The sequence below is a fragment of the Dermacentor silvarum genome, chromosome 5 (genome assembly GCF_013339745.2).
Source record: "Dermacentor silvarum isolate Dsil-2018 chromosome 5, BIME_Dsil_1.4, whole genome shotgun sequence".
Lineage (NCBI taxonomy): Eukaryota > Metazoa > Arthropoda > Arachnida > Ixodida > Ixodidae > Dermacentor > Dermacentor silvarum.
In genome coordinates this window covers 13,451,072-13,478,008 of record NC_051158.1, presented here as the reverse complement: position 1 = coordinate 13,478,008, position 26,937 = coordinate 13,451,072, and the positions used below count along the sequence as shown (strand labels likewise).

Sequence of the window (26,937 nt, the reverse complement as noted above, 5' to 3'; positions counted from 1 at the left end):
TTTCGGCCCAGCCAAGACAAGACAATTCTGAAAAAGCACTGGTTTGGTGCATACATCACTGCCCATGCTAATGCACGTGCTCACGAGTTAAGCGATGAATAAACGGTTTTGCGGAAAGTGGCTTTTGTAGAAAAAAGGTAAGCCTATAGTCCAGTACAATTTTGGCCCAGCCAAGACAAGACAATTCTGAAAAAGCACTGGTTCAGTGCATACATCACTCCCCATGCTAATGCACGTGCTCACGAGTTACGCGATGAATAAACGGTTTTGCGGAAATTGGCTTTTGTAGAAAAAGGGTAAGCCTATAGTCCAGTACAATTTCGGCCCAGCCAAGACAAGACAATTCAGAAAAAGCACTGGTTTGGTGCATACATCACTCCCCATGCTAATGCACGTGCTCTCGAGTTAAGCGATGAATAAACGGTTTTGCGGAAATTGCCTTTTGTACAAAAAAGGTAAGCCTATAGTCCAGTACAATTTCGGCCCAGCCAAGACAAGACAATTCTGAAAAAGCACTGGTTTGGTGCATACATCACTGCCCATGCTAATGCACGTGCTCACGAGTTACGCGATGAATAAACGGTTTTGCGGAAAGTGGCTTTTGTAGAAAAAGTAAGCCTATAGTCCAGTATAATTTCGGCCCAGCCAAGACATGACAATTCTGAAAAAGCACTGGTTCGGTGCATACATCACTCCCCATGCTAATACACGTGCTCACGAGTTACGCGATGAATAAACGGTTTTGCGTAAATTGCCATTTGTACAAAAAAGGTAAGCCTATAGTCCAGTACAATTTCGGCCCAGCCAAGACAAGACAATTCTGAAAAGCACTGGTTCGGTGCATACATCACTCCCCATGCTAATACACGTGCTCTCGAGTTAAGCGATGAATAAACGGTTTTGCGGAAAGTGGCTTTTGTAGAAAAAATGTCACAGTTTCGCCCTAAGGGCGAAGCAATGAATGCGATAGCAACACAGCAATGTCATTCGAAGTAAGGTGAGCGGCTTTGGTAGTAATATGAATTGTAGTAAACATGAGCTGATTAAGTAAGCAGGTGTGCTGCGGCGTAAGTAGACCGACATGAAGAGAGACTCGATGACCACGAGAAGGCGCGTGTGAAACGGTGGTGTTGATGAGAAACGCTTCCCGTGGGCAGCGCGTGTGAAGGGACACACCTGTAGCGCTGCACTGCCGATCCGGGCAGCATTGCATGTGTAGCGTGCGTTGGATAATGTGGCCCGACTATTACTAACTGAATGAACAAGTGTGGTGTGAGCGCGCACTACAAACATGAATAGATCACACTGAATGACTGCAGACAACAACTATCAAAACGCTGGCAGCAAGCGCATACGCCGCAGCGGGCGAAGGTACGTGCGGTCTATCGCCTCAACGGAAACTGAGCGGCGAATGCACAGCGCATACAATGGTCAGAGCCGTGTGGAGATAAGACACGGTGCGGGCGAGCGACGAGCGCGGTTGTTGGCAGAGTAGAAGTGACCCCCCCGCTCCCTCCGGCTCTGGCTTCCCGCTTCCTTGCTTGCTCGTGGGAGATTGAGTGGAAAGTTCCCCTTGCGCCCGGTTGCAAGATAGGCCTTTGGTGCCGGAGCGCAGCGTCGCCCCGCCTCCCTCCCTCTCTCCGCCCCTCCCTTCCATACCCCAACGGCCTTTCGCGTGCCGGTCGCGTTTGCTTTCCGCCGTGCGTTCGCTCTCCGTGATAGCGCGCGTCCCCCGCACGCTTCCGCTCGGGCATACGGCGCACGGCGAAGATTTTATCTATACGGAACCTCACGGCGACGGCGACGCCGACGGCATAAATCCGGTTGAAGTGTCCATATAATTGCTATCGCAATAAAATAAAAAGTTGTCGCAGTTTCACCTTAAAGGCGAAGCATCAATTGCGATAGCAAATTTGTAGAGAGCTATACGGAGTAATGATAGTAGCTTAATCAGCTGTATAAACTTGGACATGCAGCAGCACCGGCAACACGCAGAACTGTTGTCGACGCCGTCGGCGTTTTGACCCCGTTCGCACAAAATGCGTGCGGCGTTGGTGACTGTTGCCGGAGCCTCTGATATAAATAGGCACTTGGTGCCGCAGCTAAACGTCGCCCCCTCCCCCCCCCCTCCCCCCGGATATCGCGCGTCGGAAGAGGGCGCGTTTGCTCTACATATATGGTGATTGTAAAGGAGGAAAGAGACAGAGACGCCTACTTTTGCAGCTCTTACGGGAGCATGGCGCAGAACGCGTGTTTGTTCTCCGCCGTGCGTTCACACCCCGTGAAAGCGCGCGTCCCTCGCGCCCTTTCACTCGCACATACAGCGTTCGGCGGCGCGCGGCGACGATTTCATCTCCATTGACGTCATTCGGAACCTCACGGCGACGGCGACGGCAGAAATCTGCTTTGGAGTGTCCATATAATTGCTATCGCAATAAAAGGTAAGCATATATAGTCCAGTACATTTTCGGCCCAGTCAAGATAATTCTGAAAAAGCACTGGTTCGGTGCATACATCACTCCCCATGCTAATGCACGTGCTCACGAGTTACGCGATGAATAAACGGTTTTGCGGAAATTCCCTTTTGTACAAAAAAGGTAAGCCTATAGTCCTGCACAATTTCGGCCCGGCCAAGAGAAGAGAATTCTGAAAAGCACTGGTTCGGTGCATACATCATTCCCCATGCTAATGCACGTGCTCACGAGTTACTCGATGAATAAACGGTTTTGCAGAAATCGGCTTTTGTAGAAAAAAGGTAAGCCTATAGTCCAGTAAAATTTCGGACCTGCCAAGGCAAGACAACTCTGGAAAAGCACTGGTTAGGTGCATACATCACTCCCCATGCTAATGCACGTACTCACGAGTTACTCGATGAATAAACGGTTTTGCGGAAGTTGGCTTTTGTAGAAAAAAGGTAAGCCTATAGTCCAGTACAACTTCGGCCCAGCCAAGACAAAAGAATTCTGGAAAGTACTGGTTAGGCGCATACGTCACTCCCCATGCTAATGCACGTGCTCACGAGTTACGCGATGAATAAACGGTTTTGCGGAAATTGGCTTTTGTAGAAAAAAAGTAAGCCTATAGTCCAGTACAATTTCGGCCCAGCCAAGACAAGACAATTCTGGAAATGCACTGGTTTAGTGCATACATCACTCCCCATGCTAATGCACGTGCTCACGAGTTACGCGATGATTAAATGGTTTTGCGGAAATTGCATTTTGTACAAAAAAGGTAAGCCTATAGTCCAGTAAAATTTCGGACCTGCCAAGGCAAGACAACTCTGGAAAAGCACTGGTTAGGCGCATACATCGTTCCCCACGTGCTCACGAGTTACGCGATGAATAAACGGTCTTGCGGATTTGCCTTTTGTACAAAAAAGGTAGTGCAGTATAAAGTCGGCCCAGCCAAGACAATTTTGAAAAAGCACTGGTTCGGTGCATACATCACTTCCCATGCTAATGCACGTGCTCACGAGTTACGCGATGAGTAAACGGTTTTGCGGGAATTGCCTTTTCTGCAAAAATGTAAGCCTATTGTCCAGTACGAAGTCGGCCCAGACAAGACAATTCTGAAAAAAAAAAGCACTGGTTCGGTGCATACATCACTCGTGATGCTAATGCACGCTCGGCTTGCCGGTCCCTACGTGGGACTAGCCGGGTGGCGCGGGGTGTCCCCTGCGTCTTCTCTGGACCTCAATAAAGTTATTTCACTCACTCACTAATGCACGTGCTGGCGTCGAGTTTCGCAATTAATAAACGGTTTTTCTTAAATTGCCTTCCCTGAAAAAAAGGTAAGCCTTTAGTCCAGTACAATGTTGGCCTAGACAATGCAATTCTGAAAAATCGCGATTTATGTCTACCTTACTGCGGCCTTAAATGTTAATCTTCCATTTCGCTTCTTTCAAAGTGTGAACGCAGTAGCAGTGATCCAGCGAAATGCGTTGACATTACAGTGGCGTGAATATAATGGGCACCCTTCATCACTACTTCTGTGCATTAGCTCGATCACTCATCACTACCTCTGAGCATTAGCTCGATCGGCTTATCACTTTGAGCACACTAAAGTAAGTGAAAATTGAGAGCTCGAAAGAGCGTCGAAGCAGTGCCACTATAGAGAGCGAGCCACTCGAATACCGAGCGGAGTCGTGTTCGCAGACTCTATTGAATTGCTGTGTCAAAGCATACCTTCATATACGACGTGGCGGCGTCCGAAGGCCCTGTTGTGTGTGTTTCCATCGCTTCGAATGTTGCTACTCCAGCCCACAAAAAAGAGACCTTCTTTCACCCCCGAGAATGTGTCCAGTGGCACAACATTTGTCGTCGCTTGAAGCGAATGGTTTTGGGATTGGCTTGAATTCAAAATTCAAAATTTGCGCCATATCTATTGCTCTAAGTAAGAGCGTGCATGAAGTTTCGATGCTAACACAACGTGGGCAGACGGGTCATTGCGCGTGCCACTGTTGACCAGTCCCTTACAGGCTGGTCCAAGCGTACCTCCTGTCCCTCCATAGCCAAATAAATGTTTTCGCCACCACCACTCTACATGTTAATGCACGTGCTGACGATGATTCAAGCGATGATTAATGGACTCGTGTAGATTGGCTTCCCCCCCCCCCCCCCCCAAAAAAAAAAAAAAAAGAGGCGCAGAAATAGTCCAATACAATGGTAGCGCAGCCAGATCCAATCCCTTATGTGTGCCAAATTGTGGAAATTTTCATCGTAACACGCGGGCACGCTTCTTCGGCGCTCCCCCGTTCTGGGTAGGTATGTGCTTTAATAAGGACAATGTCATCAATGCTTGGTAATTATATCACAGAGATTGTTATGGGCAGGATGTGAACCGCCCGTTTCTTTGCCAATCCCCGTTTGGGCTGATGTGCCTTGGCATGAAAATAACCTTGATCGCCACGCGGACACGTTCCTTGGCCAACTGTGGGTACGTTATGGAAGTCATCGTCATAATCATCGTCATAATTGTGGAAGCCATCGTCATACTCAATACATGGCGATCACCTGAAAGAGATAGTTGGTTTTGGCATGAGTGAAGTATACGTGTGATATTGGCCAAATTCTTTGTAATCAAAGGTGACCCTGAAGTGACGAATAACCTGAGCATTCGTAAATATCGGCGAAACAATAAGCTATATGTAGTCCAATTAGGAAAACAACGTATCAAATGGCACGTCTCCTTCGCGGGGTGTCATCAAATAGCGCATGGTGTGCTGGTTGAAATAAAAGTATTTCTCAAGAGTGCTTCGAAACACATCCCAAAAGAATATTTCATCTTCACACTTATGAAGCAACGCTCTATAGTATCAGGTACATCACAAATGCATCACAAAAATCTCCTTTCAGCGGGACTGTTGGCCTTTCCTGATAAGTTGCCTGTCGTTGCCACTATTTTAAGTGTGAAGCTTCTTGTAGCTTTTCTTTGTTGCATGGTGTGCATATCGTGCATATCGTGCATATCGTATAGGTCACTTCTAAGCTATCCATATGTGATGTGCTGGCTACAGCTGGCAGGTTTCTCGCATATGGTGATATACATGATGCAATAAAGACCACGCAAGGAAAACAAAGTGATTTTGGCTAAGTGATTAGAGCATCGGGTTGCTGCGCTAGGGGGCTGAGGTTCGAATCCAGTTGCGGGATGTCCTAGCTCTTTTCCTTCTTCTTAAGAGGAAGCTTTACCTTGGGACCAACTCCGACGCCGCCTATTCAAACACATGTAAACGCAGAAACGCTTTTCTGAGATAACCCCTGGACCGATTTCAATTAAATTTGTTGCATTTGAGAGAGAAAGTTGAAGTCCAGTCACTGTTGGAAGTCGAATTTCGATTTAGGGCCTGAATTTCTTTTTAACAGGATTTTCCAAAATTTGTAAGTCTGAAAAAAAAATAGAAGCACGAAGTTTACAAATTCGTAGCTCTGCACCAGGAACAGATATCGCAGTTTTGTAAACTGCGTCCGTTACAGCATCCAAAGCGGACAAAGTTGATGTATCATTTTATATCTTACGTGAATTTGTTACAACGTTTACAAGGGCTTTGCACAAGTGCTACTCACATATTAGTGATAAATTTGAAAGTCATGTGTAATACATCTAATGTTACCGCTTTAGATGTACATTAAATGCAATTTACATACTTGTTATGTTTATTTCGTTGCTGAGTTACACAGTAATAGTTTTGTCTTCTGAAAATTTAAACATTTTAAACAATTTTTATTAAACCAATGATGCCCTAAATCAAAATTCTGTACAAACAGGCACTAGACTTTAACTTTTTCTTTTAAATGCAACAAACCTCATCAAATTTGGTGCAGTGGTTGCGGAGAAAAACGATTTCTCCTTTTCCATGCATTTAGGTAGGAGCCCCTGAGCTAAAGCTTCCCCTTAAGAGTGAATAGGAATCTACTCAGCGAGAACCCGACCAGTGGCCGACCGACCGACCGACCCAGGCATGGGGTGGCAGGCGGAGAAATCTTCGCTTTAAAGCTGTTGTGCAACAAGCCTGCTACTAGCAAAGAGAGCAGGCATCTGGCAGCACCCTCTGCGATGAAAACCGGCATGCGAGTCCTACCGCGTAACTTGAATCGAATTGTCTTTAGTACAAAAAAAAGAGAGAGAGAGAGAGAGAGAGAGAGAGAAACAGCACGAAAAGACGGAGACGGGCAGCAGGCACTCATGTTCATGCTCACGTCTAGTCACGTGAATCGGAACTCCCTCACGTTTATACTAACGCCTACTCACGCTCACCGGAACTCACTCACGTTCATGCTCACACCCTTCGTGACTTACACTCACGCTTTTGAAACGAGTATGAGCGGGTGTAATCACTCATGAGTGATTATGCCGATATTCCTGGTATGAAGCGCCTTCACAGTCGCGTATGCCTTGCGATCTTTGTGTCTTGTAATCAGACTCACCCCACATGTGCGCTCAAAGGAAGACTTAACCGAAATTGTTATGTATTTTACGAGTAACATTGAAGATTTCTTCACAAATTGTATGACTAATAAGGCTGTCTTTGGACAGCCCATTTGTTTTAGGTAAAGCACTATTGCGATATGTTTTTATAGCGGAGTTCACTTATGGGCCTGATGACCTTTTCTGTTTTTTTTTTTTGCTTCCAAAATTTTCAGTTATTATATTTCACGTCAAAAAATGAAATTCTATATAGATATTCTGGGTTTCCTTTGTAGTTATTGCTACGATTGGGTGGATGTCTAATTTTCCCATAGATAAATATTCTGCTCCAAAAAAAAAGCTGTCGATTTTCGGTTTCAATTTCAAATCCAACTAATCTTATGAAAATTAGTGGGCGTCCCGTATATTTAGCTTGAGCTGCCGAGGTGACACTCTCCCCAGTTTCTTCAGGAATCGTCGAGCGAGTGAAAAAGGCCATATTTCCCGCAATAAATAGACCTATAATGAAATAACAGACACCGGTGTTTCGACGAACAGGTGTTCGCACTTTATTCAGTCAGTCGCTTGTAAGCCACCACGCCTCCCTGTAAGATAAGCATTGTAGAAGATACTGGTCCTTGTAAAAAAAATGGTGCTTATTCCTCTAAATGGTTTATTCTTGGCCATAGATCTCTGCCCGTTTCTTACCAGGTGCCTGTTCTCAAAAATCATGGCGTTTATGGCAGTTTCTCACAACAATTTTCTTTCTTTTCGTTGATATGTTAGCACAAGCTATTCGAGAAGATGTGCTACGTATAGGGAGAAAAAAACGACAAATAATTTTGAACTTCAGAAAGTTAAAAGCCTGCGGTAACCTCAGCAGGCAACTTTGGCTCAACAGCAGATAGTAATACCCCTTTTTTTTTTATTGGAAACAGTCACAAGCAAGCGAGGGCTACAAAATAAATACTAAGTAAGCAGACCTCGACGTCGCAGAAAGGTATACTGCGGTGCGAGGCTCATGCCTTACTTGCAGTCTTTGTTTCGATATGCTTCGGAAGACAAGAATTACCTTGAAGACAAACATCATCCAGAGATTCCTATTTTGTACCTCGAAGATAGTGTACGTCAATATGAGGAAGCACTGTCTGCGTATGAGCCAGAAGAACAGGAGATGTACCGAAAGATTTCTTAAAGTACAATAGCGGTAAGCTGCAATAGCTGCATGGTGAGGAATATTTGCAGAGACAGTGAAAATAACGCCGCTTTTTTATTGATTCTGAGTACTCTGAGACTCAGTAATTACAATCGTGCCCCATGCTTTATAGAAAAAAGGTTAGCGCAAAGTGTATACGACACGTCATTCTTGCTTCGATGCTAAACGTCTGTCCTTCCAATTAAATATATCACACGCAATATATTCGCGGAATGCACTACTTTTCAAGAAAATGAATGAATCAATTCATTTTGGTGCTAAATTCTCATCTGTTCTGAATGAAATTTGTCACGGAAAGTCACATTTAACATATAAGGTCGATTGCAGAGCTCACCCTCATTTTGAACAGACCATAAAAAATGTGGCGTCTTAATTTGAAGGCCACTTCTTTGCTAACAGCACCGCCTTTTCTAACCAGAAATGTGAGCATAAAAAAAATGTGAATGCTAAATCTAAGCAACTTTCATCATTTGCTCAGAACGAGTGTGAGAAAAAAAACAATCAAGGCGCATAGAATTGTGCAAGCACGCCATTCTCGTTGGCCGCAATGGCGGTTAAGCACGTTGAAGCTACCGCCTCGAAGACTAGCTCTTATAAACCTGAAAACACTCTACGTTGCGTAACAGAGCAGAGAAGCTGGTGTCTTCTGCAGACAAGATATATGTAACGAAGCACAGAGAAGGGAGACACTCATCCACAGAAAGCAGTTTGTTTTTAAGTCGAAGACGATGTCCAGTCTAAAAAAGAGAAAAAGGCCATCCAGCCCAAAATCAATGACAAGCAAGGAAGCAACAAAGTGGCATGAAATATTCCTTTAATGTCAGACAATGATAAGCCTAACCATTCGACAAACCCCTGTTCCGCTTGTCATCAGAACGATGAGCCGATGGACACGTCGCACTCTCGACGGACATGTCAACGTCATCCGAGGCTGGGCTGGCGTCCAATACTGCTACTGTTCCTTTTATAGCCGTTCTTAAATAGTGAGAGACCATAAGGGAACCACGTGCTGAGAACCTACTCACGACACAAGAAAAAAAAAAAAAAACAGAGAATGCGTATTTGCTTTGCGTGTTGTCCTGGAATGCCCCCAGAGTATCTACACGTGTTTTTTGTCTTCTTTCTGTCCGTGGAATGCATTACACAGCAAATGTAGTGATACAGCCGGCAAGCAAAGTGGCGTCGCAAACAGCGCGGGTGACGGAGCTATGTGGCCACGCATGGTTATGCGGGAAAGATAGCCAAGAGCGCATATGGCGAGCGCGTCCACATTGCCGTGATGGGGCTGCCATTACTTTCCCGTTGACGACACCGAACTTCTGGCGGTTCTAAAGCGCAGCGGAGGAAGGCGTTTGTGGCACGCGGCTTTCCTTCCATTTTCCTCTCTCCACACCAGCTTTGTGCTTTTAATAGAACCAGGTGATTAAGTATGACCCGAGCAGCCGTGGTGCCAAAAGGGACCTGTCGACAAATGAGAGTGAGAAGTAGGAATGGCAATGGGTGAGGAACACTGTGATGGAAGACTGGGCACTTTAAGCTTTAAGAGGAAACGGCTAGCACTTCGCGAATCGCCAAGTGTTCGGCTACCCTTGCATATCTTGCACCTGCGCACGTGTTCTAAATGTCCTATTAATCAGTCCCACAAGAAACCAGGTCCAGCCACTATGGCGGACTGCATAAAGTCCGGAGGAAGACGGGCCATCATGTCTGGTGATGGCGTCTTGTCGCACTTGAAGTTCTTCCTCTTTCGGCGACAGAAGCCGATCTTGGTGTCGAAGTAATACTTGTCGGGGCACTTGAACAGCTCGGCCTTCTCGGATTTCCCGCCAGTGCAGCGGTAGAAATGGACGCAGTCACCGTCGAATGCGAAGTTGCCGTCCTTGTCGCACAGGATGAGGTCGTCGAGCTTTTTGGCCTGGCGACTGGAAGGCGTCGTCGTGGGCTCCATCGTGCTGGCCGCTGGAGTTGTCGGCGCTTCGGTCGTGGCGGCCGGAGTGGTCGCGGCCGTCGTCGGTGCCATCGTGGTCTCCGGGGTCGTGGCTTCAGGTGACGTCATCGCTTCAGAGGGTGTTGTTGCTTCGGACGGCGTCGTCGCCTCGGAAGGTGTTGTTGCTTCGGACGGCGTCGTGGCCTCGGAAGGTGTTGTAGCTTCCGAGGGCGTCGTGACTTCAGGTGTCATTTCATATCGTGGAGCAGTCGTCTTGTCGCAAGGCGCTGTGGTTGCTTCAATTGGTTCTGGTCGAGGCGGGGGCTGTGGCTGCGGTTGCGGCTGAGGCTGTGGTTGTGGCTGCGGTTGTGGCTGCGGTTGCGGCTGAGGCTGTGGTTGAGGCTGCGGTTGAGGCGGTGGCTGTGGTTGGGGCTGGTCATCACATGGTGGGGCGTCGTGAGGCCAGTTGCAAACACTGTATCGCTCATCGAACACGAGTCCCGCAGGGCAGTCAAAGTGGACAGCTTTCAACTTTCCATCCTGGTAGGGGTCTACGCACCGGTAGAATTTGTGGCAGTCCGCAGGATCCCGTATGAACCCCTCCCTGCTGCATACCGAAGAGTCGGCTGGTCGGGGCGGAGGCATGGGGTGTGACGGAGGTGGTCGTGGCGGCGGCTGTTGAGGTGGCCCAGGCTGCGGCTGTTGCGGTGGGCTGGGCTGCTGTGGCGGGGAGGGTCCAGGAGATGGTGCGCAGCTGCCGGCGGCACTTGGGTCTGAAGAGCCATCGCAGGCCGGTGCATCGTGGGGCCAGTTGCAGACGCTGTAACGCTCGTCGAACACGAGACCCTCGGGACAGTCAAAGTTAAACACTACGTATGTGGCGTTCTGGTAGAAGTCCACACACCGGTAGAATTTGGTACAATCACTTGGGTTACGGAAGAAGCCGGTCCTGCTGCACTGTGGCCTGCAGCTCTCTCCTTGCGGTGGCTGGCTTGGCGGCTGGCTTGGTGGCTGGCTCGGCGGTTGGCTCGGCGGTTGGCTCGGCGGTTGGCTCGGCGGTTGGCTCGGCGGTTGGCTCGGCGGTTGGCTCGGCGGTTGGCTCGGCGGTTGGCTCGGCGGTTGGCTCGGCGGTTGGCTCGGCGGTTGGCTCGGCGGTTGGCTCGGTGGTTGGCTCGGTGGTTGGCTCGGTGGTTGGCTCGGTGGTTGGCTCGGTGGTTGGCTCGGTGGTTGGCTCGGTGGTTGGCTCGGTGGTTGGCTTGGTGGTTGGCTGGGAGGTTGGCTTGGCGGTTGGCTCGGAGGTTGGCTCGGAGGTTGGCTTGGCGGTTGGCTCGGAGGTTGGCTCGGAGGTTGGCTCGGAGGTTGGCTCGGAGGTTGGCTCGGAGGTTGGCTTGGTGGCTGGCTTGGCGGTCGGATGGGTGGTTGGCTTGGTGGCTGACTAGGTGGCTGGATTGGTGGTTGGCTCGGTGGCTGGCTTGGAGGGTGGCTAGGTGGTTGGCTGGGTGGCCGACTAGGCGGACGACTGGGTGGTTGGCCTGGTGGCCTGCTTGGTGGTACAGGTGCAGCACCTACAGTAGGCCCCTGTCCTTGTCCACCATCACACGGAGGCGCATCCTGTGGCCAGTTGCACACACTAATCCTCTCGTCAAAGACCAAACCCGCTGGGCAGTTGAATTCGTAGACAACAAAACCTCCTCCACTTTCAGACTGGTCGACGCACCGGTAGAATCGATGACAATCTTGAGGATTCCTGAAGAATCCAGCATCGGGGCATGAGAGACCCGATGCTTCGGGGGTCGTGGGCTCTCTAGGCGACGTCACGTCAGTGGCGGGTGGCGCGGGACCTGGCCCTTGCGGACCACCACCTGGAGGACCTTGTGGTGGCTGAGGACCTACAGCATAATCAAAGAAAAGTTGAGGTGAAGCGCGACCGAATTAAAAGGCCACACTTAAAGGTAAACATTGGTGACATGAAATTTGGAAGAGAAGTTTCTAATCACCAAAAGTGTAATTGCGGTTCGGTTATGAGGTCTAATTGTCCTACGACACACGATTCATTGCTCTTTGCAGGGGAAAATTCATGGAGGCTTTTGTAAACTATACCTATCGTCAACTTGCATTTTTGTAGCTTTTGAAAAAAAAAACACAGTCTGAAGAGCGGCTATAGTTTCGCCTTTTAAATCATACCCATTAAATAAAAACGTTTTACACGTGGTTCATGAATTTATATCATGACATTGGCAGAGCGTTTGAGAGAATAAGAACAAAATTCATTTATTTGCGTTATCCTCCTTTGAAGAGTTGTGGCTGTGCCCCTGACTTCGACAAATGTGCTTTGTCGGGTGACAGTCATAATCAGCTTGCACGTGAGATTAAAGAAATAGAAGTCATAGGAAGATTTAGAGTGATGTATGTGAGCTTGCGTCTATATCTCTGTCATGCAAGGAATGTGCATTTATGGGTCTGCCCGCACATGTCACATAAGCAGTGTTGTTTGTTTCGTTCACTTTGTATAAAACCAATTCAATAACGTCATGTAATAAACAGTTGGAAGTTAAGCACCTTGTGTCTCCTGTTTCTTGTTTTTATTTTTCCTCCATACGTTCTGAGTTACGCTAATCTCAAGAATATGTCAGGTACAAATCGGCTTCATCTCCTATATTGCTGAGTGATTGTTTTCACTGTGCCGATGTGTAATTTTGCTTGACCTATAAGGGCGATATTTATGTAGAATTATCTACAAAGACAAGGCAAATAATTCGAAACTCGTAGGTGCGTTCTGAAGACTAATTACCACTCTTTTTAAAGCCTTTCTTTCCTCTTTCCTCCCCTTCTTCCTATCTTCCATTTCTACATTTCTGTCTCGTCCTTTCTAAAGAGTAGGCAGGCATTGTGCCCCTTCCGGTGGCAGTTGCCAGTTTGCTCTTCGCTTTCCCTTTACTGTTAAATGTATGTATGTTTTCAAATCAAATAATAATAACATTAACACAGATAAAAGCAATCACCTTCCTAACAAACCATGAGAGCAAGGCTTCGAAATAGTTTGTATAAGCATAAAATCACACAATATTTCAGGAGCGTCGCAGATGGACACGTCTATTTGGCTGCTATATCTATAGCTTAGTCTGTTAGGTCATAACGCGTCGTAACTTGTTACAATATCTGGCATAATCACTTTTGCTCCTGGCTTTATCATGCACTGATTGCTTCCTCAATATTTAAAAAAAACCTGAGGACAAGTCCTCTAGTAATATGGTTAACGTTTACTTACGCGAGTGAAATAAAAGCTTTGTCTCGCGTCTACGTCAGTGACAAGCCGTTGTATTTATCTGAGATTGTCTCGAGCACTCTCCACCCCTTCATTAGCACGTGCACATCGAGAAACTGGCGATATGTTGGAAATTGATATGCTTCAATTGCAAATAGCTTGGTCTGATATTACTGCATAATAGTGAAAATTATTACTTGCATACTTAAGAGCACTTAGTTCACTATTATAATACATGCTAAATATAGAAATGTTTTTGTGAGGCAACCACTGGACGGTTTGAACGAAATTTGTCTTATTTGAATGATAAAGTTAAATCCCAGTGATGCTAGGAATCGAAATGGTGATTTAGTGCCTCAGAATTCCTGCAAAATTTGTCGGAAATCAGTAAGCTGGAGAAAAAAAATAGAAGCACGAAGGTTACAAATTTGTAACTCTGCGCAAGTAATACAGCTATCCGCAGTTCTGCAAGCTTAGTCTGTTAGAGCATCTCAAACGCTATCATGTGCGCCAAAATTTAACGCTCCAAAGAATTTGCAGAAAACTAAGGACGCAATCCACCATCATTTTCAGGTGCTCCGCAAATCTTCCCATGAAGCCTGTGTGCTCGAGGGACTTAGTACGACGATACCCTGCTGTATCGCATTAGACCCAACTCCGCTTGCACACAGGCTTGGTTGTTTAAGACAAGACGATCTGCTTCAACGCTTTGTGCTTTATTTGGCGAGATCGGTTAAGTGGGAACACTTTATCTGGTTATACCCGCAGTTTGACAAGGAGCGAAAGGCGTTGCAGTACAGTCTGAAAAAGAAAGGCCTTACACACGCGAGCTATGAAGATTTAGTGTTCCCTGAAAGGTCTGCAGTAATCAGGAAGAGAATGCTACGACTGTTTATGCCTTTCTTCGAGACATGGAGTTGGGCACAGTCTGGTGAGACAGATTTCCTAAAAATGTACGAAATGCTCAGGCGGGACGATTGCTGGCTTAGCATGCTAGGCTAATCCCTCCTGCTACTACACCAGCTCTATCACTACCATTTCAAGCTGACAAATTTGGTATATTAGTTAACAGCTTACGTGAAGTCTTTACAAAGATTACGACGGTTTTGCAAAAGAGTGCCTGGTCCCAATTTAGCGGTATGTTTCAGAGCGGTGTATAATACATAGATTTTGCCCCCTTTATATTTATCATTCGGTGCTGTTTACAGATTCTTTTCGGTTGAGAGAATCTTTTCTCACTGCTGAGTTAGAGTAGTAAATCGATACTTGAGTTTTTCTTCTTTAAAATTATCAATTTTCAAGGAATTCTAATATAATTTGGGGTATAAGTTGAAAATTTACGTCCTACATGCAGGTACGGTTATTAAGCCTTTTCTTTTAAATGCAAGAAACCTCCTTAAAATGATTGCAGTGGTTGCAATCATTTTAAGAAAAACGATTTCTTCGTTCGTGTGTCTTTGGAAGCTTATTCAGCAAATGGAAGCAAATGCTTTGGAAGCAAATGCTTTAACGTATGCAGTACATTCAACAGCAACAAGCCTGATTTTCACTAAAAAGCGAAACGATTTCCTTAGTGTCAATCACGGGCCACTCAGTAAAACAAGATTTCTCTTCATATTCACTTTTTTGGGGGGTTGAGTTCCTGTGTGCGTTTCCTCGTATATTCGCATACGAACCTCAACAAGAAATGTAAATATACCTGGTGGTGCTGGTTGTCCTTGAGGTGGCTGGCCCTGTCCTGGTTGGCCCTGTCCTGGTTGACCTGGTTCTGGTTGGCCTTGTCCTGGCTGGCCCTGTCCTGGTTGTGAACCGGGCGTCTGATCGCAAGGCGCGGCTTGGTCAGGCCAATTGCATACGCTGTATCTTTCGTCGAAGACAGTTCCCTCGGGACAATCGAAGCGATATACTACATAATTTCGGCCTGTCATGTAAAAGTCGACGCAGCGGTAAAACTTTGTGCAGTCACTCGGATCCCTGAAGAAGCCTGTTCGGGGGCAGCTATAACCCGATGGCTGTCCATTGGGATCTCTCACGTTGGGCGTGCCTCCAGGAAAAGAACCAGGCTGTGGAGGGGCTTGCGTCGGGCCGCCTTCGCCGGTACCTGGCGTGCCAGCGCCAGCGCTACCAGTACCTGTCGGCATCGGTTCAGGTGAAGGTGGCATGGTAGGAATGCTTCCTGGTGAAGTTGGCATTGTGCCAGTTGCGCCTGTCTCAGTGCTTACAGAAGGAGTTGTTCCTGTGCTATCTGTTGGAGTGCCAGCAGTTCCTGTTGGAGTAGCTCCTGTGCCTGTTGGAGTGCCTGCTGTTCCTGCTGGCGTAGTTCCTGTACTGTCGGTAGGAGTACCTGCTGTTCCTGTTGGAGTAGTCCCTGTGCTCTCGGTGGGAGTGCTGCCAGCACCCGGTGTAGTAGGAGTGCTTTCTGTCATGGGGCCTGTAGTTCCCGGAGGGGTGGTGCCTGTTGGCACACCTGGTGTTTGAGGTCTGCTTGGTGGCGATGCAGGCGGTGGGGTCTGCGGAGGTCTGGGAGGACGCGGCGTGGGCTGTCCGGGACTGGGCTGTCCGGGACTGGGCTGTCCGGGACTGGGCTGTCCGGGACTGGGCTGTCCGGGACTGGGCTGTCCGGGACTGGGCTGTCCGGGACTAGGCTGTCCGGGACTAGGCTGTCCGGGACTGGGATGTCCGGGACTAGGCTGAGGCCTTCCACCTCCACCAGGCGCAGGCATGCCGAGCGGTGGCCTTTCGTCGCAAGGAGGCGCGGCATCAGCCCAGTTGCAAGTGCTGTACCGTTCATCAAACACAAGGCCTTCAGGACAGTTAAATTCGTATGCCACAAAACCGTTGCCAGTGTCAACACAGCGGTAGAACCGATGGCAGTTGTAAGGATGACGGAAGAAGCCTTCTTGCGGACATGGAAGCCTGCTCGGTCCTCCTGTCTGGCTTGGGCCAGGTGGGCCTTGTCCTGGCTGGCCCGGTTGTCCTTGTCCCGGTTGTGCTGGTCCTGGCTGGCCTGGTGGTCCTTGCCCTGGTCGCGGTGGTGGTTGTCCTTGCCCTGGTGGCGGTGGTGGTGGTTGTCCTTGTCCTGGTGGCGGTGGTGGCCCTGGTCTCCCTGGCTGTCCCGGTTGCCCTTGACCCGGCCGCCCTGGTCTTGGCTGGCCTGGCAGTCGGTCCGGTCGACCAGGTTGTCCTGGCTGACCTGGTTGCCCCTGTCCTGGTTGCATTGGACCTTGCTGGCCTGGTTGACCCTGTCCTGGTTGTCCTGGAGCTCCAGGTTGTCCTGGTCCCACAGGAGGACCACCTGGCTGACTAGGTGCAGGTGGTGCTTGGCCTACAGGTGGGGGTGCTGCGCCGTCACAAGGTGGCGCATCGGATGGCCAGTTGCATGTGCTGTAACGTTCATCGAATACAAGTCCCTCTGGACAATTAAATTCATAGATCACAAAATTGCCTTGGCTATTACCGCTCACGCAGCGATAAAATCGGTAGCAGCTTTGAGGATGTCTGAAGAAACCTTCCTGTGGGCACGATGGTCTTTGTTCGCGGCCGCTCTCGTCTCCCGATGGATGACTTGGACTGGAGCCACTGGGCTGCCCTCCTTGTCCGGGTAGTGGACCTTGTCCTGGGCTGCCTCCCTGTCCTGGCTGACTTGGTCGTCCTCCAGGTTGCGCTGGCACTGGCTGACCCGGCAGAGGAGGTTGCCCTGGTTGTCCGGGACCACCTGGCTGTCCAGGATGACCTGGCCTTCCTCCCTGTCCTGGTTGAACTGGTAGACCTCCTTGTCCTGGCTGCCCTGGAGTGCCTGGTTGACTAGGTGTACCGCCTTGTCCTGGTTGACCTGGCCTACCAGGCTGACCGGGTATGCCACCTTGTCCTGGACTTCCTGACTGCCCAGGCGTGCCTTCTTGGGGAGGCAGCCCTGGCCTACCTGGCTGACCCGGTGTTCCCCCTGTTCCTGGTCGTCCCGGACTACCTGGCTGACCCGGTGTACCTGTTCCTGGGCTTCCTGGTCTTCCTGGCTGTCCTGGAGTACCACCCGTCCCTGGTGTTCCTGGACTACCTGGCCGTCCTGGAGTACCATCTGTCCCCGGTGTTCCTGGACTGCCTGGCTGTCCCGGTGTACCATCTGTCCCTGGTGTTCCTGGCCTGCCTGGCCGTCCCGGTGTACCACCCACTCCTGGTGTTCCTGGCCTGCCTGGCCGTCCCGGTGTACCACCCGTCCCCGGTGTTCCTGGACTGCCTGGTCGTCCCGGTGTACCAACCGTCCCCGGTGTTCCTGGCCTGCCTGGCCGTCCTGGTGTACCACCTGTTCCTGGTCGTCCTGGACTACCTGGCTGACCCGGTCTACCACCCGTTCCCGGTTGTCCTGGCCTTCCTGGCTGACCTGGTGTGCCTCCCTGGCCTGGCCGACCTCCTTGTCCTGGCTGACCCGGTCTACCGCCCGTTCCCGGTTGTCCTGGCCTTCCTGGCTGACCTGGTGTGCCTCCCTGGCCTGGCCGACCTCCTTGTCCTGGCGATCCCCCTTGCCCTTGACCACCTTGCTCGGGTTGTGCGATTTGGGCCGAGTGGCTTTCTTCGCAGGGCGGTGCTTGATAAGGCCAGTTACATACGCTGTACCTCTCGTCGAAGACTAGTCCCTCGGGACAGTTGAATTCGTAGACGGCAAAGCCGCTTCCGCCTTCGCGCCTCACGCACCGATAAAACCTGTAGCAATTTTGAGGGTTACGGTAGAAACCTTCCCTGGGACATGGTAAGTTTTGATTTGAAGGAGTTCCTTGTCCGGATGCTGGACCACCTTGTTGCCCCGTGGTAGTTTGATTGTCGCACGGTCGTGTGTCGCCTGGTCTCGTGTCACCGGGTCTAATGTCACCAGGCCTTGTGTCACCAGGTCTTGTGTCACCAGGTCTTGTGTCACCTGGTAGCGGTCCGCCTCCTCCGCTGCCTCCTGGCTGCTGGCTACCTTCAGTGCCCTGCTGTGGCCACCCCTGTGGTTGTTGCGGGAACGTTCCCCCGGGTCGACCCCCTCCAGTACCCTGTTGCGGCCATCCCTGGGGTTGTTCAGGGAATGTTGGCTGTTGGGAGGGGCCAGGCGCTGCGTTCTTGCACCGCCCTTCTACGGCGTACGGGTAATTACACGTGCTCTGCGCTTCGTCCCACACTAGGGATTCTCCGCAGCTGAAGACGTACACAACAAAGGAGTCAGCGCCACCCGAAACACACCTGTAGAACTTGTTGCAATCATCCGGGTGTCCGAAGAAACCTTCCCTGGTACAACGAGGTTCTTCCTGGCTGCCTCCTTGACTATTCCACGAACCTTGTGGCTGGCGTTGTGTGTGACCGTGATTAACTGGCTCCTGACCCTGGACTTGGGACCAAGCGCTGCTCTCCTGCTGACCCTGTTCAATGTTCTGGTGAGTGTCTCCCCATTGACCGTCCCCGGGAACAGCTACGGCCTGTGACCAGCTCGAAGAGTCTGAAGCAGGGTTACTCTGGCTCCAGCTACTGCTGTTGTTAGGCTGCCGTTGATTCGCGACACACTCCGATTCACTGAGTTCGGCGTAGTTGCAGGTTCCGGTGGCTTGGTCGTAGACGAGCGTTTCAGGGCAATTGAACTCGTAGATGCTGTAGAACGAGTCCTGCTCGTACCGCACGCATCGGTAGAACCTGCAAGAACGATGACAGTAAATAAATACGGCAGGATGAAAAAATAACACACGCACGAATATTCGGTCTTAAGAAAAAACATTGCTTTTTGTTTTACTTATTTTCCTGATTATACTCGTTCTAAACAATATGCATACAGTAAAATATTACGTAAAATTGGTGGCTAAATCATGGCAGGCCAATCGTAAAAGAACAAGGCTCCCGTGCGTGATCTGAAACGACTTAGTATATATATTTTTAAACTTTCGTTGTCGGTGTCCGTTTTAATTGTTGTCATGCATATTCCCGACCAGACGGGTTTCCGTCCAACTTTTGACTTCACTGAAGTTCAATATTTATTCTGCGCGGTTGCTTTCTAGACAGCACAACATTTTCGGACACAGTTAGCGGTGTTTAAAGTTCACCCCTCCCCCCCCCCTTTTCTTCTCGAGTGAACAATGAACAAGTCTTTCTTCACAAGAGCAGATTCTTGGGCATTGCAGGAGTGCAGAGATGCTTCGCTACGCCTGTGTTGGCGCGTTCTAATTTACGTGCCAAAGAAATTTTTCCGCGTAGGCAAGGGTATAGCGGATGCCTGTAAAATGACGCTGTTTCGCCCGAAAGGTGAAGCATCAATTGCGATACCAAATTAGTAGAGAGCTCTACGGAGTAATGATAGTAGATTTATCGGCTGCATAAACTTGGACACATTCGCTTACCAATTGAATTAACAAGCGTGGTGTCAGCGCGCACAAGCAAACATCGATAGATTACATTCGATGACCGCAGACAACCACTGTCAAAACGCTGGCGTGAGCAAGCGCGGCGGCCGCAGCGAGCGAAGGTTCGTGTGGTCTATCGCTTCAACGGAAACTGAACGGCCGAAATCACAGCGAATACAAAGGTCAGAGTCGTGTGGAGATCCCTTTCAAGATACGGTGCGCGCGACAGCCCGTACCAGCGCAAAAAGTGCGCAGTTGTTGGCATAGTAGAAGCCGCCCCCCCCCTCCCTCCCGCGCTGCTTTCCCGCTTTCCTCCTTTCGCGTGGGAGATTGAGTCACCAGTTGCCCTTGCGCCCGGTTGCAAGATACGCATTTGGTGCCGCAGCACAGCGTCACCCCCCCCTTCATCCCTCCCTCCCTTCCTGCCATATGCGCGCTTTCACTCGCACACACGGCGCGCGGCGACGATTTTATCGCCCTTGGATTTTATACGGAACCTCACGGTGACGACGACGGCGACGGCAAAAATCCGCTTGAAGTGTCTATATAATTGAATAAAAAATGCGCTTAGACCTGCCGCGGTGGCTTAGCGGCTAAGGTGATGCGTTGCTAAGCAGGAGGTCACGGGATCAAATCCCGGCCGCGGCAGCCGCATTTCGGTGGGGGCCAAATGCAAACACACCCGAGACGCGTGCATTGGGGGCACGTTAAAGATCCCCTGGTGGTCAAAATTATTCGGAGTTCCCCACTATGGCATTCCTCATTATCGAATCGTGGTTTGGGCACGTAAAACCCCAGGATTAATTTATTCATTTAAAAAAGGTGCTTCCCACAGTTTATTCAAATTTTCTTTTTAATGCAAGAAACGTCAGCAAATTTGGCGCATTGGATGCCGAGGAAGACTAGTTCTGTGTCACCACGTCTTTAGATAACAGATCCCGAGCTAAATCTTCCTCTTAACGACGGAGCGAATACGTCAAGTGGCCATGAAGTCGCTGAATTCGAACTAGTCAATTTCACAAGAACGAAGGATTGAAACGAGTGGTGCCCAACAGAAACCACTTTAGAGTGTGACGCTAATTTTCAGCGAATCACTAACGAAGCTCTCAAAGACGTTCTGATACACCTTCTGACCTTTGCTTCAACAAGTCGACTGGATAAAACTTGTGTTTCTTTGTTGCCGATCACACCTTATGGGCGTCATTCTTTTCTCACATGTTGCGCACACTGTGGTCTTAATTTATCCTTGGACCAAGAAATAAAACACCTTTCCAATATTGTAGCGCGGCGTATTGCGGCGACGAACAGCTAATTTCTACTCCAGCCTGGGGTCGGTCTTCAGCGCCCCCGCGTCTGTTGCGGCGAAGGACAGCAAACGCGGCGATAGAACAGGCAGTAAAGGTGCTAGAGTTTCAGCGGGGCCGCGGTTGCTCGCACTAGCCGCCATCCAGCAAGGGTACGACAGCTTGGGGTCCTAATTCACAAAGCTTTTTGGGAATATGGCCTCCAATTGAGTCATTAGCAGGGCACCCTCACTAAAAATTGACAGTCACTTATAAGTATCCTTATGTGATTTGAATGCAAAAGCATTATGACTTCTCTAATTAATTGGTCACAACCATGATACGTGACGTCATACATTGTCGCGTGTCCTTCACAACTCTACCTTAATCCACCTTAATCCACTTGCTCTAATTTGTGCCAACCTTAATTCACCATAATCCGCCTCATTCTACTTTAGTCCACCTTGACCCAGTTTATACCACCTTAATCCACCTTGGTCTCATCTGTACCAACCTTAAACCACCCTAATCCACTTGAGTCCACCTTAATCCACCTTGCTCTAATTTGTGCCAACCTTAATTCACCATAATCCGCCTCATTCTACTTTAGTCCACCTTGACCCAGTTTATACCACCTTAATCCACTTTATTCCAACTTGCTCTAATTTGTACCAACCTTGTTCCACCTTAACCCATTTAATTCACTTTAATCCACCTTGATCTAATTGTACCGACCTTACTCCACCTTAATGCACGCTGATGATTTTTGGTCGCACTCGTTGAGGACAACGCAGGCTTTTCTAAAAGCCTCATGGGGCATATAATGCTTTCGCATTAATATCTTCGCTGGAGCGAACAATTCTAGCTTAAAAGCTTTTTGCGGATACGGGCCCAGATCAGTCATCTCTTCGACGCCCCCCGCGGTGTACCAAATGCCACGTCTTCCACGAATCCCCTGCTGTATGATTGATGAATGAAAATTTTACACCTCCGGTCAAGCCGTAACACGTGCCGTGCTTACGAGTATTCTAAGAGTTTCACCGATTGCTTCAGAGCTTTCTCAAGAAGTACGCAAGAAAAACGAGATGGCTATCTCGTTTTTCGAGCACGGACTCAAATTGTTCCTGTTTGATGGACTCGGGAGCGGGTACACTGTAACGCTGACCATGTCCAACGTCTTGCATAAGTAGTGAAAAGAGTTGAAGCTAAAAAAAGACGCGTACACAGGAACAGTGGACGGGTACAAGTTCTCTTTAGCACTAATTTTTCTCGCCAGTTATGTAAGACCAACTAATCCAACAAGTTTGTCCTTCATACAGGTGTTTCACGTAACTTGGGCCAAACTTAAAATGTGCAAATGCTACGTATTCGGACAGAACCAAGGTAATGTTGTTTGCCGTCGCTGGGAGATGTGTGCGTGTGAAAACTTTTATTTACAAAAGTCCTGAGGCTTGACTACATCAAGCTAGGCGGGCCGCACCCACGGTCGCTGGGAGATAACCAGATTACTTTTCGCATTCCGCCTAATTAGATAATTAGATAAAAAGTGCCTCGAGCGGCCAGTCGCGCGCCAATTTTGCGTCTATCCGCAGGCTTATTTCACGCTCGACAAAAACACTTTTATGCAGCACGTATTGAGCAACAGAAAGCTGTATCGGGAATTTCTCATGTTGCTCTACATTCATGTTGCCCTACATTCATGTTGCTCTAATTTTCGCATTGACAATTTTCTTCTAATTACATTAATTAATTAATTAATTAATTAATTAATTAATTAATTAATTAAGAATAATGATGTCATTCAGGGGAATGCAAAAAAAGTAATCTTAGTATCTGCAAGCGACGGCAAACATTACCTTGGTTGTGCCCAGCTACGTGGAATTTGCATATTTTTAAAAGTTTGGCCCATGTTAAGTGAAACACCCAGTATGTACGTACAAGGTCGCTTCCTCTGACCCCGTACAATAAGTTACACTTTTCGCTTTAATAATTAATCCGGCGTAAAAGTATGCTCCTCCTCTTTTTGAGCGAGGCATACTGCGCCACGTGCGTAGGCTAATCAAACTCGACGCCGGCACGTTTCTGCTCCGGTGTCACCCTGGTGCCCCCACCTGTTGCAGTCGTAGGGGTGCGCGTGAAAGCCGTCCCGTCGGCAGGGCAGCTGCTGGCCGTCCCTGAAGCTAGACCGAACGGGAGCCCTGAACGGGTGCATGGAGCTATGCGGCACGTAGGCCGGTCCCCGGGACACCTGGTTGAAGCACGGGTCGTCGTAGTGCGGCTCCACGCACATCCGGTGGTACTCGTCGAACGACGTCCCGTCGGGGCAGCCGAACGTGTAGAGGGTGAAGACGCCCGGCCGGTTCCGCACCGGGGCGCACCGGTAGAAGCGGCCGCAGTGGTTCGGGTCCCGGTAGAAGCCCTCCTGGTAGCATGGGAAGCCTGCGTTGGCGACAACACGGCGACACTGTCGTTATTTGCACGAGAGAGAGAGAGAGAGAGAAATAATAAATGTCTCTATTTGGTTTCAGAACCAAACTATGTTTGGTTGAGAAGCTAACCTAACCTAACGTAACATAGCCTAACCTAACCTAACCTACCTAACCTAACTGCAGACGCTGCGGCCGCTGAGTGGCCATAGGAACAGTGAAAGGTGTCACTAGTGATTTTTTAGGGCACTGCATGGGACAGAAGTGGAAACGCGAAACGAGCCGCGAAGGCCTTGTTATACTTACGCCAATCAATCTTAAGTACATTATTTGATATTTTGTTAGTCATTTGGGCTTGAGGTCCCGGGCTCGATTCCGGCAGCGGCGGCCGCATTTCAATGACGGTGGTCTCATTTCCCATGTACCGTGCCTTGGGAGCACGTTAACCCTTTCGGACGCTAACTGCTTCGGTTAATTTAAAACTTACCTTAACCGCATTTCTTGCGTTTTCATAATCATAAAAAGTGTACTGCTGCAAAATAGATTACCAATTTTCGATCCTTTAGTATGTTTTGTCATGTTTAGAGAATGTGGACTCCACGCAAAAACCCATGCAGGAACATCAGACATGAGAACATCAACTATTTCATGTCTATCAGGCTTGAAAAACACTTAACCATTCAATCGAAAATTGTGCCTGGTGCGTGACATTGTGAAAAATAATGACAGAAGTGAACCCGCTGCATAAAGGGTTAAAGAACCTCAAGTGGTCAAAATTAACCCGCAGTCTCCCCTCTACGGCGTGCCTCATAATCACATGGAGTTTTGGCAAGTAAATCCCCACACTATATATTTTTTAAATGTTCCTTGACGTACAGAGGAAAGTAAATCGTGGAACAGGTCATTCTATGCGATGACGTCACAGGGACGCGCGCGACGTTTCGTTCCGTGTAGCAGGCGGTGTTCCTTCTGACTGGAGAGAGAGGGGTAACGTGAGCTCGAAGCGGCGACAGGCCGTGACACTATGACAGAGGCGGCACCGTGAAAGGCACAGGAAAGATGACGCGCACGCACGCGCATCAGCCGCCCGGTATAGAAAGCGCTCGACGCCGGTAAGTCTCGCGTTTAGTGCGCCGACGTCGTCGTCGTCGGCCCAAGGTTGCGCCTCCTCGGGACAGCGAACGCGAGTCGAGTGTAGTCGCGGAACTGTCCGACGTGTATAGCGACGACGTGTAGGCGACGATGCCGCCTGAGAAAAGTATAAAGAAGAAAGAAAAAGGCAGCATACTTGCGCGGCCTAAGCTGTTTCTTTCGAGCAGTTGCAGTAAGAAGTTACGTAGCCTGTCTAATTACATCACATACTTTAAAACGTTGCCCATGTATGACTGGTCCGTTTGAAACCTTGCCATCATATAACGTTTCGTAGCAGTTGAGGAATTTTTACAAAGGCAGTAATTCATCTATAAAAATTTTCCTTCGCCAGATCAGCGTCTACGGGAACTGCAAGTATAAGGCTAATCAAGCATGCGAAGTGTATGGTTAGTGCATGGATTCGCCTTAACTTCGTCTCTGTGGCTTGAAATTGCTTTGTGACTTTAAAATTTTATAATTTGCAAGAAAATCGTTGCGTTTTAAATGCAACAATTCGTTCCGATTGTGAATGTGCCCAGAGATTCGTTACCTTCGTGCGTGTGGAAAATTCCAACTAAATAATGAGAGTTCGAAAGAAATAAGTCGTAGTGAGTAACGCCGCAAGAACTGCTGAAGCCACAAGCATAGAGGTTTGACATGTCCAGGAATTTAGGACATTGCCTCTTCCGCTATCTGTCGAACTTCACCGCAATGTACAAGCGTAATTCAATGGGCAACAGTTTCAAAATATGACACTTCAAAAGGCCATCCGAATTAAAAAAAAAAACTTTCAGTAATCAGCGTCGAGAGGGTACTTCCTTCTAATAACATGCGTATTTACGGCACTTAGTCGTAACTTCCCCGCTGCGTTATAGCAGTGTTTTGATTAGGATGGTCAGAACGCCCGGTGCACTACTCTGGTGTATTGCGGTGAAGTTCGACAGATGGCCGAAGGCGGGGCAATGCAAATTCCGTGTACTCGTTCTCGTGGTTGATCAACGATTGCAGCGCCAGATTTCCCCCTAGTAATTTTTTAGGAAGCAATGCGAAACACCGCGGTGAAACACCACGGAAGGGACGATGACTGCGCGCAGCCATTGAAGAAAGAGCAGCGCCCGGCGCGCTATAATCGGCCCCGGCGAGCCCCTTAACGGTGCCGCTGGCGTCATTATTATGCAACGGACAGCATCGCTTGTCGACGTCGTCGACGCATAGTTGGGCGTGTTGCGCTCGCTTGACCTCCTAGCACCGCGCGGGATGAGAGAGTGAGCCACTTTGGCGTGACCTCCAGAGTGATGTCGTCGTGTATCATCAACTCGTAAGCGATGGGGTTTGACGTGGTTTCGCACCCCTATAAGGCACGTTACGGAGCTGGCTTTGAAGACGAGCCAACATGTGTTGCGAGGATACGTGGTTTGGGGGCGTAGTCGGCAAAAAACGCCACGTTTTCAAAGCCGGCCTTCGTGACGAGCCAAGTTTTGACGTGAGGCGGTTTGGGAAGGCAGACCACGTTCTTTGATTACATACGTGTAGGCATGATTGTGCAATTCTGTTGACTGTGATCACGTGCTCAAGAATGTGTAGTCATTGGCTTGCGCGTTAATTAGGGCCGCTTAATAATCTCATCGGTAGTGAGACAGGTGGCTGCAGTGAACAGTCATTACATGCTTCTCGCCCAATCGCCCGGTCCAGACTTTCTTTCGATCATCTTTTACAGGTCCAGGAATTTCGGACATTACTCCTTCGGCTATCTGTCGAACTTCAACGCAATGAACCAGCGTAACTCAATGGGCAGCAACTTAAAAAAATTACATTTCAAAAGATCGGCTGAATTTCAATTTCGACAACATTCAGTTAGCGAAGTCGGGAGGTCACTCCCTTCTAATAACATAAGCATTTAGAGCACTTAGACGCAATTGCGTATGCTATTAGAAAAAAGTAAATTCTCGAAGTTGCTAACTGAAAATTGTCGAAATTCGGCAGATCTTTGGAAACATCCTTCTTCCTATGTGCTGCCCATTGAGCTACGCTGGTGCATTGTAGCGATGTTCGACAGATAGCCGAAGGGGCAACTCCGAGTTAAATTTTGTGCGATCAGACATCTCGGAGGTGCATACGACACACGGAAGGCCTCAGATGAGAGTCTCCGTGAACCAGTTCGAGCACCAAGTTCAACTTGCTCTCGCAAGTAATACTTTGCGTGCGTGTGAAAATTATACCGGAAGGCTTTGTGAGGATCCGCGGGCAGAGTAACTTATTCCTCGTGGTAAGCCGAAACCAGGGAGGGAGTTTAAATCGCTTAAACGGAATGCTGCGCATGAAGGAAGCGTGGCCGTGAGCGTTGTTGCTGGTGTTGTAAACGGACCCGAATACCGTTGAGCTTGGTTATTCGAAGAGGCGGACATTAGAAGCACCAGCAATCAA

General features: G+C 49.0%; 1 protein-coding gene across 7 annotated transcripts in view; it reads right to left on the bottom strand.

The window, feature by feature from the left end:
- Positions 1–8,919: 8,919 nt before the first annotated feature.
- Positions 8,920–26,937, bottom strand: part of LOC119452894 (collagen alpha-1(IV) chain-like) — an 81,017-nt gene continuing 62,999 nt past the window's right edge. Inside the window, exons 3-6 of one of the 7 annotated variants that reach the window (XM_049667362.1) lie at positions 23,068–23,395; positions 17,480–18,972; positions 15,014–17,434; positions 8,920–11,938 (exon numbers count right to left, since the gene is read on the bottom strand). In XM_049667362.1, coding sequence (XP_049523319.1) covers positions 9,756–11,938; positions 15,014–17,434; positions 17,480–18,972; positions 23,068–23,395 — 6,425 coding nt within the window. In that variant the 3' untranslated portion in view covers positions 8,920–9,755. Of the gene's footprint in view, positions 11,939–15,013; positions 18,973–23,067; positions 23,396–26,937 lie in introns of all 7 variants that reach the window. The other 6 variants (XM_049667364.1, XM_049667367.1, XM_049667366.1 and 3 more) reach the window with 6 other exon arrangements.